Source organism: Passer montanus, unplaced genomic scaffold (genome assembly GCF_014805655.1).
Source record: "Passer montanus isolate IOZ18808 unplaced genomic scaffold, ASM1480565v1 scaffold118, whole genome shotgun sequence".
In the NCBI taxonomy this organism is placed as follows: domain Eukaryota; kingdom Metazoa; phylum Chordata; class Aves; order Passeriformes; family Passeridae; genus Passer; species Passer montanus.
In genome coordinates this window covers 1,063,517-1,077,133 of record NW_024358500.1, presented here as the reverse complement: position 1 = coordinate 1,077,133, position 13,617 = coordinate 1,063,517, and the positions used below count along the sequence as shown (strand labels likewise).

At 48.4% G+C, this 13,617-nt stretch overlaps 1 protein-coding gene across 12 annotated transcripts in view; it reads right to left on the bottom strand.

Moving 5' to 3' along the window:
* EIF4G3 (eukaryotic translation initiation factor 4 gamma 3) overlaps positions 1-13,617 on the bottom strand; it is a 143,918-nt gene that overhangs the window by 72,233 nt on the left and 58,068 nt on the right. For 9 of the 12 annotated variants that reach the window (XR_005626343.1, XM_039697401.1, XM_039697402.1 and 6 more), the window contains one exon: positions 1,436-1,531. Coding sequence is in view for 8 of the 12 variants with exons in the window: in XM_039697401.1 (XP_039553335.1) it covers positions 1,436-1,465 (30 nt within the window). In the remaining 4 variants the exon portion in view is untranslated. Of the gene's footprint in view, positions 1-28; positions 106-1,435; positions 1,532-13,617 lie in introns of those variants that run through there. The other 3 variants (XM_039697404.1, XM_039697406.1, XM_039697407.1) reach the window with 1 other exon arrangement.

The following is a 13,617-nucleotide window of genomic DNA, read 5'->3' as shown; positions in this document are numbered from 1 at the left end:
AAGGAGTACAGTTTGTTATATTGCTTACAATGCAGTATTTTATCCAGCCTCTTCCAGCCAGGGACCTGTAAACCGGACTCTGTTCCAAAACCTTCCTCCTCTTCCAGTTTTCTGTGCAATGTATTGGCACTGTTCTGCTGGGCTGTCAAAAAAACTGGTTTAGAGATGCAGCTCTTCAGTCAAGTTTTTGCTCCAGTTCTAACCATAGCAGCTTAGTTGTGCTTTGCAACAATTAAAGAGAAAGATGATTATACTTACTGAGGGAAGAGCTTTAGCAGCAGTGTCCTGCATTACTGATCAGAATGGGGCACTAAGGACAAATTCCCAGCTGTCCACATCAAAGAACTTCAAAGTCAGCATTACCTGGCTCCTTCATCAGCAGAGGTTGAGGGGTCTCAGAACAAACCCTGGCAGGTCCTGGAGGGGAAACCTCCAGAGCTGGGCAAGTGCCCCAGTGATGATGCAGGTTTGGGGATCCTTGCCCTGGGTTTATCTGCATTTATACCTGCTTTGTAGACAGGCTCCTCTGTCTCAGAGGCTTCATTTTCCTCCAGGAGCTTTCACCTTACCCTAAAGAGAGAAGAGTGCTGGGAAGGCACCAGGGGGTTATGGGCAACCTGAAGGTGTCCTGACACGGAGGGGCAGGAGGTGCAGGATTGCTGCTCCCTCAGCTGATGGAGCCCTGAGATGGGGTGATGGGAAGCCACCATGCCTCCAGAAGCTGGGCAAAGCCTCTGATGCCCTAGGAGGGTCTTCTGACATCATGTGGAGCTGTGCCACAAGCAGAGAATACCCAGAAAGTACCTGGTATGGGGAACTGAAGTCCTACAACAGCAGAGCAGTATCACAATAAACATCCATCCCCAAAAAAACAGACTGTGAAGGATGATCAAACCTGAAGTCGGATGAAAAAGGGGCTCAGCACAGAAAGATCTGAGTACACAGAAGCTCCAGGTTACATGTGAGCACCTCCAGGGTTAGAACTGATCGGTGGCACTGATTTGGGAGCAAAGCCCAGAGGCCACTGGAGAGCGAGCGCTGCTGCAGAGAACTGCTTGTGTTTGATCTTTGGTCTATCCCTGCACAAAACACATCCTTAAAGAAAAAATAAAAAGGAAAAAAAAAAGAAGAGAAAGATTCTGGCAATGAACCTGAACTCTATAATGAAGTGAACCTGAAAGCAACTAGGCTAAAAATAAATAGTGTTATTTGAAGGTAGATGAGAATCCCTCCATCGCTTCTTTAGGAACTTCAGAAGGAAAATTATCCTACCAGGATAGTGTCTGAAAAACTCAAGGTTTGCCATTCAGGATGTGCTTCCAGGTCAGTAAAATGGGCTTTGCAGAGAAGCAGCCCCGTGCTACAGACACACACAGACAGAGAAACACACGAGTGAGGAGGAGAGAGCAGCGGGGAGGCAGCGCGGGCTCCTTACCGGCGAGCGGGTCTGAGGCTGCGTGTTCATTGTCTGAGGGGCTTGAGGGTACACCAGCGTGGTGGCAGCTGCATTCTGTCCTGAGGGATAAGGAGCCTGCCAGGGAACAAGAGAAGCAAAGTGAGTGGATCCAATCATTCATCCCCAAACCAGGAACAGAACGTGTTATCAACTGGAGGGACTGACACGGAGATAAAGACGAAAAGATTGCAACAGAAAAACCATCTCTGTTGAGGACCAATTCATCAACACTGCCTCTCCTGGGAGCAGCTTGTAGCTCCACTAACAGCTCCACTAGTAACAGCTCCATTAGTAATTATTAGTCAGAGTTTACTACTATTTTATAAGTCAGTTTGCTACTGTTTATCACCTGAGCTCCCCAAGTGCTGCAGTGGAAAACAACCCAGGAGGCACATGACACAGTGTCCAAAGGCCTTGTCAACTGTTTCCAAAAGCCTCCCCTGAACCAGCTTCCAAGGAAAGCCAGACCTGCAGACAATGCCAGTAAATCCTCCAAAATCAGGCAAACAGCAAGAAACAACCTTGAGTGTGTTTAACAGAAGCTGCTGCTGCATTAAAGCATTTGCAATGCAATGGAACAGCCCAAAATCATCCCAGATGGAAGGCAGGCCGTGGCTACAGGCTCTGCACATTTTTCCTACTTCCACCCATTTCCATGGGCTATAACAATTTATCCCACCAGATGCTCTCCCCAAGTGTTATTTGCCCAAAGTAACAATAAACTGGAGCTCTGGAGCTCCGCCGATGACGCATTTTAACGAGACATTTAGAAATAACTTTTCAGAGTGCCTTTTTCCTTATTCTTTTTGAAAAATACCATTATAATTTACATTATTATTTTTAAAAATTATTTATTATTGTAATGGCACAAAAACCAGTCACCAGCCTGCCACAGTCTTTGCTCTCAAGAACCATAGGATTGTGGAATCGGTAATGTTGGAAAATCTCTCTGAGATCTTCAAGTCCAACTGTTCCCCAGCACTGGCAAGGCCACCACTAAACCATGTCCCCAAGGGCCACAGCTACATATCTTCTAAACCCCCACCCAGGGATGGGGACCCCACCACTGCCCTGGACAGTCTGTGGCCAGGCTGGACAACCCTTTCCATGCAGGAATTTTCCCAATATCCAATGTAACTTTGAGGCTGTTCCCTCTCCTCCTGTCCCTGTTCCCTGGGAGCAGAGCCTGATCCCCCAGGCTGTCCCCTCCTGTCAGGAGCTGTGCAGAGCCAGAAGGGTCCCCCTGAGCCTCCTTTTCTCCAGCTGAGCCCCTTCCCAGCTCCCTCAGCCCCTCCTGGTGCTCCAGCCCCCTTTCAGCTCCATTCCCTTCCCTGACACGCTCCAGCCTCTCCAGGTCCTTCCTGTCCTGAGGCTCCCAGAGCTGCCCCAGGACTGGAGATGCCCCAGAAGAGCCAGCACAGGGGTACAGTTTGCATTGTCTCTTTTTTTCTGCTTTCCCATCGCTGGATTAATCACCTGCTGATTAAAGTGCAGCACAAGGTAAATGGAAATATAGTTCAGAAACAATCCAACCAGGAATTCCCTGGTGTCAAGAAGAAAAAAAGGAAAAATACAACAAATAAAACAAATGAACATGGTAGAGGGGATGAGGGGAATAAGCACAGCCCAAAAACAGCCCCATCCCAAAACCCAACTGCTACAACACCTTCTGTTCCTACTCTGGGACCACACTGGAACTGCTTTTTAAAAAGCAAAACTTGGACATGACTCCACAGACATGTGAGGACACTGCTCCTTCCACACAACTTAACTAGGCAGGACCTTCTGTTAGCTTCTGCCTCATTTTCACAGCTTTTTGGGTCAAAATGATGATAAAATGTGTGTGTCCAAGTACATCACCATGTCTTTACTGTGATCCAGGACACCAAACACACTGGGCAGGGTATTTAGCTGGACAGTGCTGTTCTGGAGGAGCTTATACCAACACAGCAGCACAGCCTCTGGTTCAAGAGCAATTAAATGCTTTGCTCAGCTCCTGATGGCAGAAGCATCCTCTGAGGGGTGGGCAGGGCAGGTTTGCTCTGTCCCTCCTCTCCAGGAGCTCCCTGATCCAATCCACTCCAGCCAGCCCTTCCCTCCCTTTTCACCACTGCCAAAACCTAATTAACGTAAATAACTAAATGGAAAGAAGCCTTCTATTTTTTTTTTTGAGATGTCAGATGCAGCATCAACTCTTTTCCCCTTTTACTTGAGGAGTGATTCTGCTGGAATCAGTGTCATTCCAGAATTAATAACCCAAAGCTAAGGAGAAGTGAGGAAACTCTTTTCACCCACAACCTGCAGAAGCTGTCCTGCCTTTGTAGCATCCTGCTGCTGACTTTCTGCATCTGGGATTTCTGCCCAATATGAGACTGAGGCTGCTTCCACAGGTCAGATGCTGCTGTTCCTATCATGGAATCATGGAAGGGTTTGGGTTGGATTTTAATCATCCTCATGCAGTCCCACCCCTGCCATGGCAGGGTCACCTTCCACTGTCCCAGGCTGCTCCAAGCCCTGTCCAGCCTGGCCTTGGGCACCTCCAGGGATCCAGGGGCAGCCACAGCTGCTCTGGGCACCTGTGCCAGGGCCTGCCCACCCTCCCAGGGAAGGATTTCCTCCTAATATCCAGCCTAGACCTACTCTCTTTTAATTTAAAGCCATTCTCCCTTGTATCTCTCCCACCAGCCAGCAGTGAGCACACAGCATAGGTGACTGTGTTGGGAAATATTATAAACAAATAATACCAATAAATGCACCAGTTGATCACTGGCTCCTTGTGCCTCCAACTCCACATCTCAGGAGATGAGACCTCATCCCAAACTGCTGCTCCCACAGCACCTCAGCAACAAGAGAAGAAAATACCTACTATTCTTCCCCATCTTTAGGCTCAGGAAAACATTTTCTTCAGGCTTAAACTGCATGTGACAGAGCAGAGCTCTGATATGACTCCCAAAGGTAAGTCAGGTACCTGATGCTGCCCCAAAATCTGTACCCACCTCCAAAACAGCCCCTGTTTTCTTTTAATCACCCAGGCCAAAGGAGATGTGAGAGAAAGGGAGCACAGCTGTTACTTAGCCTAAAAATCCTCTGAGTTTTAGCAGGAAAACTATAAAACAGGTATTTAGAAACACAGTGCCAAAGGCACTTCATGGTAACATGTCACTTGTGACACTGTGACAAAATCCAGGGTTAAACTTGCTGTAGTATTTAAATCCTACCAGAATGAGCACAGCATGAAGTTATAAATAAAGGAAAAAACATACAAAGGCTTAACTAGAGGCCAGAGAAGGGTTTCTGCTACAAAGGTGTCATCAACCATGGCAGTTTTGGACAGATGACCCCCACGGGTGCGAGGTCACAAGTAAGGAACAAGTGCAATACAAATCCCACTGAAGACCACAAACATCAGCTAAGTAAGTAGGTTTTACAACTATTGCACAACAGTAAATGCCTCTGCTCCACATGTTTCCAATCAGAGGGACATTGCCTTAACAGGTATTTGTGTTAAAACCATAATAGGGGGAAGAAAAGGGAGGGAAAAGTGGTTTACAAATTTCTGCAGGTATTAACTTCACATTGGCTGTGGAAGCCTAAATAAACTATCAAAGATCCAACAGAATAAATCACAGCACTCTGCTGCTTTTCATACACATCAGCTGATTAAAGCATTGCATCTATTCATCTGCCAAAGGACTTTTTTCTGTGCCAAGCAGCTAAATGGGTACAGAAAGTGACGTGGTCACGTGCAGCCACACAGGGCTCGTGCACCGGGGCTGGACTGAGGGAATGAAGAGATCAGTGAGGAAATGCTCCAAAAATCCCCTAAATAAACCCCCAGAGAGGGGAAGGCGGGGAAGCAAGTACTGCTCTGCAGACAAATGTTGGTTCTGAAGCATCTAAAGGCTGGATTGAATCCCTGAAGTTCAAACAACTCTGGGAGAGGACAGAGCGCTGCTGAGCTGCTCCACTTCAAGACAGAGCAATCTGCTTCCCTTAAAGCTCTCACCTTCCTGATTTTATGTTTCAGCTGTGGCTGCTCAGGAGAGGAAGGTGATAATAGCTGAGTGTTTATGTATTCCCACAACTTGCTGGGAAAATCCTTTCTCTGGACTGTTTCCACCTCAAGCTGCTGCCTGTGCTAAGCAAGGAAAAATAATCACTATCAACAAAACAACTGAAAAAAGTTATTCTTAGCTCAGGCCCGAGCTGGTTAATAAACACTGAGCCTGCAGCGTAACATGATTCCCTTGGGACTGCCTGTCCTGGGAATAAACAGGCAAAGTACACACATCAGGCTCAAAAGAGCTGAGTCACCCAGCTCTGCCTCTGGAAAAATCTTTTGGGAACAAAACCCTTTTAGCTCCGGGCAGAAAAGTGTCACTTGCTGAGCTCTGTGCCGGCTTGGCTGGGGAGGGGTTAATCCCTGTGGCAGATTCCCGAATCCTCCCGGCTCAGGGAAGGCTGCTGGGTCTATATTTACTGAAGTTACACACGAGGAGGAGAACTGGACCCGCAGCTCCAGCACATGACCGTGACTCAGGAGCTGCGCGGCCGCTGCCAGCGCCGTGACCTTGGGAGGAAACCTCTCCATTCCCAGCCCCAAACCTCTGCATGCCCAGCCCCAAACCTCTCCATTCCCAGCCCCAAACTTCTCAATTCCCAGTTCTAAACCTCTCCATTCCCAGCCCCAAACCTCTCCATTCTCAGCCCCAAACCTCTCCATTCCCAGCCCCAAACCTCTCAATTCCCAGCCCCAAACCTCCAAATTCCCAGTTCTAAACCTCTCAATTCCCAGGCCCAAACCTCTCAATTCCCAGCCCCAAACCTCCAAATTCCCAGTTCTAAACCTCTCAATTCCCAGGCCCAAACCTCTGCATGCCCAGCCCCAAACCTCTCCATTCCCAGCCCCAAACCTCTGCATGCCCAGCCCCAAACCTCTCCATTCCCAGCCCCAAACCTCTCAATTCCCAGCCCCAAACCTCTGCATTCCCAGTCCCAAACCTTCACATTCCCAGTCACTTCCCAGTCCCAAACCTTCACATTCCCAGTCCCAAACCTTCACATTCCCAGTCCCAAACCTTCACATTCCCAGTCCCAAACCTTCACATTCCCAGTCCCAAACCTTCACATTCCCAGTCCCAAACCTTCACATTCCCAGTCCCAAACCTTCACATTCCCAGTCCCAAACCTTCACATTCCCAGTCCCAAACCTTCACATTCCCAGTCCCAAACCTTCACATTCCCAGTCCCAAACCTTCACATTCCCAGTCCCAAACCTTCACATTCCCAGTCCCAAACCTTCACATTCCCAGTCCCAAACCTTCACATTCCCAGTCACTTCCCAGCCCCAAACCTTCACATTCCCAGTCACTTCCCAGCCCCACAGCCATGGGTCCAGCTCCCCTGGACACCAGCACTGAGCTTACATCTTGGGAGGAATGGGACAGAGTAATCAGAACATTCCAGAACAACCTGGGGCTTGCCAGGGCCACGGGCAGCCCCAGAAGCCTTCTCTGCATGGCCACAGACCAACGAGGGGCTGCAGGTCCCTTGCCCAGGTGGGTTTACATTTCCTTATATCTCATGTATCACTGCACTACTGATGGAGAGCACCCAGCTAAAAACTCACCCAAGTGCCATCACCCACATTTTCAAAAATATATTGTTATTATTTAATGTCAAGACATAAAGTACCAAAAACACACACTGTCTGGAAAGAGGATAAAAGTGTTAAGAGATCCATCTCTTTTCCCCAAGAACACAACACCCCCAGCCCACCCCCATTCCTCCTGCATAAAACCTGCACTGGTCTGTTCCCAAGCCATCCCCTGACCTGTTTAAATGCTAAATATTGATTCAAACCCCCCAGCTGGGCACTCAGAGGCACAGTCTGTGTTCTTCATACTGTCCCTTGTAAGGGCTCTGTCCCTAGATTTATAAATTCCTACTCACACAAGCCCCTAAGACCAAAGGCAGCTGCCCCTGGAGCCAAGTCAGGAGGGGGAGGTCATTGCACAGGAGGGGGAATCTCCTCTTATCCCCTTTTTAACAACCAGACTTGGTTTTCCTTCCAGCTGCTGAACGATTTTCATTGAGGAAAACCACAAAGGGAGCAGGGGAGAGGCTGTGTTGATGCACCAGCCCTTGAGGCTGCTTTTGCAGAGTTTTCCCCTGGGTCACTGGCCTGGATAGCAGGAATTTGGCCTCAGACACAGGTGAAGAAATCCCCCACAGCAGCAGAAACGTCACTTCAGTCACAAGTGTGGAGCGACGGTGACAGCAAGGATGTGGCTTTTAATTGTGAATCATCATTTCTTTGTGGAGCTGGGCTGGCTCTGCCCTCCCACAGCCCCAAATCCAATCACTGTGACAACTCAATCGCTGCAACCCAAACAACTGCAACCCTCCAACCAGGGAAATCTCTGGGCATTCAGCTCCGGGAAAGTAAGAGGATTATAATTTAAACCCTGTCTCCTCATTTCTCCCTAATGAACTCCCCCCAGGCAGCGCAGGCTGGAACAGCAGCTCCTCAGGCTGCCCCTCCTCACTCACACCCAGCACCTTGATTTCCCCCAAGCTTTGGTTTCTGCATGCCCTGGATTCTCAGAAAGGTGCATCAGCACAAACTCAGTGCCAGGGGAAGAGGCTTTGCTGCCCTCCCCACAGGCAGCTGCTCCCATTCCTGCCAAAATGCACAGAACATCTGAAAACTGAAGGTTACAGAGAGATTTCACTTTTTATCTGATGTGCAAAGCTGTGTTAGTGAAGGCAGAGAGAATGCTCAGCCAGAGCATCCCAGAAGAGCCCAGAATCTCCTCCTCCCACAGACACTGGCCAATGAAAGGCTGCTCTCCCATCCAGGGGCTGCCTTGGGAACACCAGCAGCATCCAGGGGAGGCACAAGGAAATTCCTGCTCTCCCTGTCTCCCTTACAACACTCCCAGGGGCTGCAGCAGAGATCACTGAACACAGGGCAGAGCAGCTTTTGACTAAAATCAGTATTAAGGGACAAAATAAACCACTTTGTGGCTATGTCACTGAGCTCTGGGGATGCCAGGATCAGCCCCAGGTACCCCCAGCATCTGACCACAGACAGGGCATTGCTCGCTCCTGCAGCTCTTCTGCACACACCTGGATGTCACCATTATCTTGACAACCACATAATTCAAATCTAACTCACTTTTTCTCCTCCCTGGTGTGCTCTGCACTCAGCAGAACAGGCTTGGAAGCTGCTGGCAGGAAAGAGTATCTGTAACATACACATCCAGCTCATCTGCAAATATTACAGATGATGGCGGAGAAACCTGAATTATTAAATTTATACATTTCAGCCTTTTTTATACAGCATCCCCTCAAATAATGCATGAAGCATATTCTCCCACTATTGCTGTGAACTATTCCAGCTTTAAAAATAGCACAACAAATGATTAAACCACTAAACAAGGACAATTCCCCTCTAAATGCTCCCAGTTTGCCTTTCATTATTACAATGATATTTCAATGATCATCACACACACTCTCAGATCCCTCTGCTTGAACACAAGTCCCCATTCACAGCCATGTGTTCAAGTATGCAGGTTTTAGGTACCCATCACACCAGGGATGCCACATTTTTTAAGCAGCTCATTTGCAAATTATCCAGAATCACTGAAATCAGCTTGTCCTCACCAGGCCAATGCTGCAAAATAAAAATATGCAGCAGTTCTCCTCTGCTGCCTCTCTAAGCCAGGGCTGCTCCCCTGCAGGGTGCATCAGCACCTGAGAAACACTGTTTTCCTGCAAATATTGGTATATAATACCTGGAATATTCGAAGTCCCATTCAAATCAGTGCCAAAAGGACTAGAGCACTTCTCTGACACCAAAGTGTGCAGGTGAAGAGCTCCACATAAAAACCAGAACGAACACAATTCCAGTGCAAACACTCTGCTCCTGATGGAGGGGCTGGGATGGCACCAGGGTGGGACTTGGTCCAAATCTCTGCACATTGGATTTACTGGGAAGTTTTGAGGTTTGGATTTGGGTGGAGGCACATAATAAACAGGAACTGTGACTCTTCAGTGAGTTTATTTAAATGTAGGCTTTTTCTAAAGCTATTTCCTCAAAATGCCAGGACTCAGTTTCAGGTGTTTTGCCTGATTTTAGAACTTTAACAAATTGCAGACAAATAGAAGACACAGAGAAAAGTAGCTGGCATCCTCACTGCCCTTCTCCTGACAAGTACACTGGTTCATTCCCTCTTTTTCCATAAGCCCAGCTGTGAGGGAATTCCTCTTGCTGGTAAATATTAACATTTTAGTGGAAGTTTTTAGTCCATGCCCCTGGCAGGGGGTGGAACAAGATGAGCTTTAAGGTCCTTCCCAACTGAATTCCCAGTCTGGAATTCTGTGATTAAGCTCAGCCTTTAAAAGGATACAAATATCCTGACCCAGGAGGAATCACTCCTCTCTCTCCCCTTTTTCCCCTGCAGCAGTTTGTCCTGGGACACATCACCTGTGTCATTACCTGCACAGCCAAATTTGTAACAATCTCTTTTATGGCTTTACATGTTTTCACCCCACACATCTGAGTGGGCAAAGGAGGAAGGCACGGGGGAACTGAGCCCCAGGTAACACCCACAGAGCTACAGGCACTTCTCCTACTTCAACATGGATAATGAGATTGTCTCCAAGGGAAGATGGTGAAGGAACAAGGTCTGCAGTTCCCTGGAGAAGGACCAGGGAACCACAGAGACATAAAATGCACATTCTTGACCTGTTGGAGTGAGTCCTGAGGAGCCCATGGACACACTCCAGGGCTGGAGCCCCTCTGCTCTGGAGCCAGGCTGGCAGAGCTGGGGGTGTTCACCTGCACAAGAGAAGGCTCCAGGGAGAGCTCAGAGCCCCTTGCAGAGCCTGAAGGGGCTCCAGGAGAGCTGGAGAGGGACTGGGGACAAGGGATGGAGGGACAGGACACAGGGAATGGCTCCACTGCCAGAGGGCAGGGCTGGATGGATATTGGGAATTAGGAATTGTTCTCTGGGAGGTGGGCAGGCCCTGGCACAGGGTGCTCAGAGCAGCTGTGGCTGCTCCTGGATCCCTGGAAGTGTCCAAGGCCAGGACAGGGTTTGGAGCAGCCTGGGACAGTGGGAGGTGTGAGACTGGATGAACTTTAAGATCCCTTTAAGGTCCCTCCAGCCCAAACCATTCTGGGTTTCAGTGATTTTCTCCTCAGCTCCACTGGCTGTACGTGTCCCTCACCAAGTGCAAGGGCAAACAGAACACCCAGCCTGAGGGAGCACAGAACCCTCTCCCTCCTCCCCAGGCACAGCTCCAGCCCCTGAGCCCACAATGAACCAGGCACAGAGGACCTGCAGGGCAAAACCCAACCAGTGATTTTGAGCTGTGGGGGTGGACAGGGGTCCTGCTGGTGGCTGCTCCCTCCCAAAGCCATTTTAAAATCCATCAGCATGGAATCTGCTGCTACTGAAAGTGTGAGGCCACGGATAACATCACTAAAACATTCCAGAACATCTGGAAACTCTGCTATGGCTTCACATGGCTCCTTCCTGAGGCTGAACTGCCAGGCTCTGCCCTGCCTGCAGCACCTGGCTCGCAGCCTGGGGTGGTCTGCTAATGACCATTATGTAATTAAGTAAATTGGCATTTTCTGTAATAAAAGCACTCAAAAATATGGAGTGCGTGTGTGTGCTGAGGGCAGAAATTCCACCATCCCCACTGCTGAAAGCAGAGCTAGGACTGTCTGCAGAAACACCCTTGAGTTCACAGAGTGCCTTTCACCTGTTTATAAAACTGCCTCACATTTTAACAAAACAGACTTTGAGGACAAGTACTTGTTCCCAGGAACACAACCCCAATCAGCAAAGACACTACTCCACATCAAAATACCATCAGTAGCTTTGCAGCTTTCCTCCTATTTTCTTCCAAAAGCCAACAAGAAGTTCCAAAATGTGTCATCTGATATCTCAGAGGCTGCTGCCACCCTTGGAGACACTCAGAACCCAAGGGGTGGTGGCCCAGAGTTATCTCTCCAGCTAATCCAGCTCAGAGCAGGCATCTGGACCTGATTATCCCAGGTCTCTTCCAACCTTCACCTGTGTGAGGACAGCAATCAGATAAAACACTCAAGTTCCACTTAATTCCACTGAAGCCCAGAAATATCCTACATATAAAGTGTCTGAATTTGCACAGTTAAAACAAGTTAATAAATTTCTAATGGCACCATAAGGAGGGATGTGTGGAGAACACGGGCACAGCCCTTCCAGGCTGCAGGGAGTGGAATCATGGCTCCAACACCTCTGCTGCTTCAATGGAAAGCAGCACAGTGAGAGTTCAGCTGGCAGGAGAACCAGGCTGTTTATGGATTCAAAGCCTCACCTCTGGAATGTGGCCTCCCTGCTGCAGGTTAAATGGCTCCAGAGGTTATTCCTCTGTTTCCCAGTCTGACACCACAGCTAACAGTGGACTCCAGCAACTCCAGGGCTGCATCTCCCTTGTTTCTCTGGCTGCAGGGATATTTTATGCCCTCCATGCTCACAAAATGCAGGCTGTGTAAAGCCCTGACTTTTGTGCTGACTCTGGTGCTTTACAGAACACATGGTGTTTGTTTAAAAACTGCGTGTTTTCTGGAGCATGCAAGAAAACATCCATTAAATTGCATGGAACAGAAGGTACTATTACAGAAGGAATTCCAGAATTGAAGTTATTAAATGCAAGAAAATGGCAAATTGCCTCGTATTGTTTTGTCTTCTTATATTATGAATAAAAATGTGGTTCAACAAGTGGCTAAGTCTGAAAGGCACCAAAATAAAGCCCAGGACACGTGAATGTGAGAACAGAAAACACACGTGGAAGAGTCCTGAAGAAAGGGATCTGGAGAATTTTTAAACAGCTACAGAGAAGTTCAATTTTCTATTAAAAACGCTGTTTTATTCCACCCCAAACCAAGTTACTGGCAAGTTTAGAAGTGCTTTTGATTCCCAATAATCTGACAGGCCAAACAAAGGCGCTTCCGCTCGCGCAGCAGCCAGGATGTGCCGTGTGGCCAGGACACCCACGGGGAGCTTTCCCTGCCCAAGGCCCTGGAAGGGCCAGGCAGCTCTGGAGCCAGGTCACGGCAGAACAACACTGCTCTCCCCACTGGGCAGAGCAGAGAGCTGGAGAGGGATGAAACACACCTCTCAGAGCAGGAATTCTGCACAGTGCCAGGACAAGGGAACGGCTTCCCACTGCCAGGGGGCAGGGATGGACGGGGTGTTGGAATGGAATCCTTCCCTGGGAGGGTGGGCAGGCCCTGGCACAGGGTGCCCAGAGCAGCTCTGGCTGCCCCTGGATCCCTGGAACTGTTCAAGGCCAGGCTGGACAGGGCTTGGAGCCCCCTGGGACAGGGGAAGGTGTCCCTGCCATGGCAGGGGGTGGGACTGGATGAGATTAAAATCCTTGCCAATCCAAGCCATCCTGGGACTGTATAACAAAATTCTATGAGGCAAATGAGGGGTGTGTCTAAAGTCAGACCTAGTCCCAACTAGACTCAATATTTGTGCTATAATCTTTTCTTTGCATACATACATAATAAAGTTGTAATGGATTTTACTTTCTTTCCTTTCCTTGCTAGAAAAAAAAAATTTAAAGGCTCTTTCTGTCCTTCTTGAGTGCACGAATACTAAAACTAATTCATACATCCCTCCTACGTTGCGCCTTATGAAAGCCAACTGCTTCCAAGGTTAAATAATTAAAATAAATAGTGTTAATCAGCATTTGAAGCTACATTATGCCTTCCCAACTCTCCCTTCCTGCAGCTCTTACACCCAGATGCTCTCCCAAATTAGAAGACACCCATGAAGCCCAGCATCCCCACACAAAAGCCCCCTGAAGCTCAAAGGCACTGAGACACAAGACATGTTTGATGTTTCCAGCCAGATTTGCCCAGACTTAACTTAATGAGTTAAAAAGCACAGTAATGAACCAAAAATAATGAAATACATTCTCAGAGGAAATATTCCCAGCATTATTAACCCAATCAAAAACCTCCTAATCCTATTACAAACCAGAGGGTTCAGCTGCACTTCCAGCAGGTCTTGAACACAAAGGCCAAAAGAAGATTACACTTCTGGATTTATCAGCTATTAAATAACTCACAGTTTCAAATCTCCACCTGCAGTCAC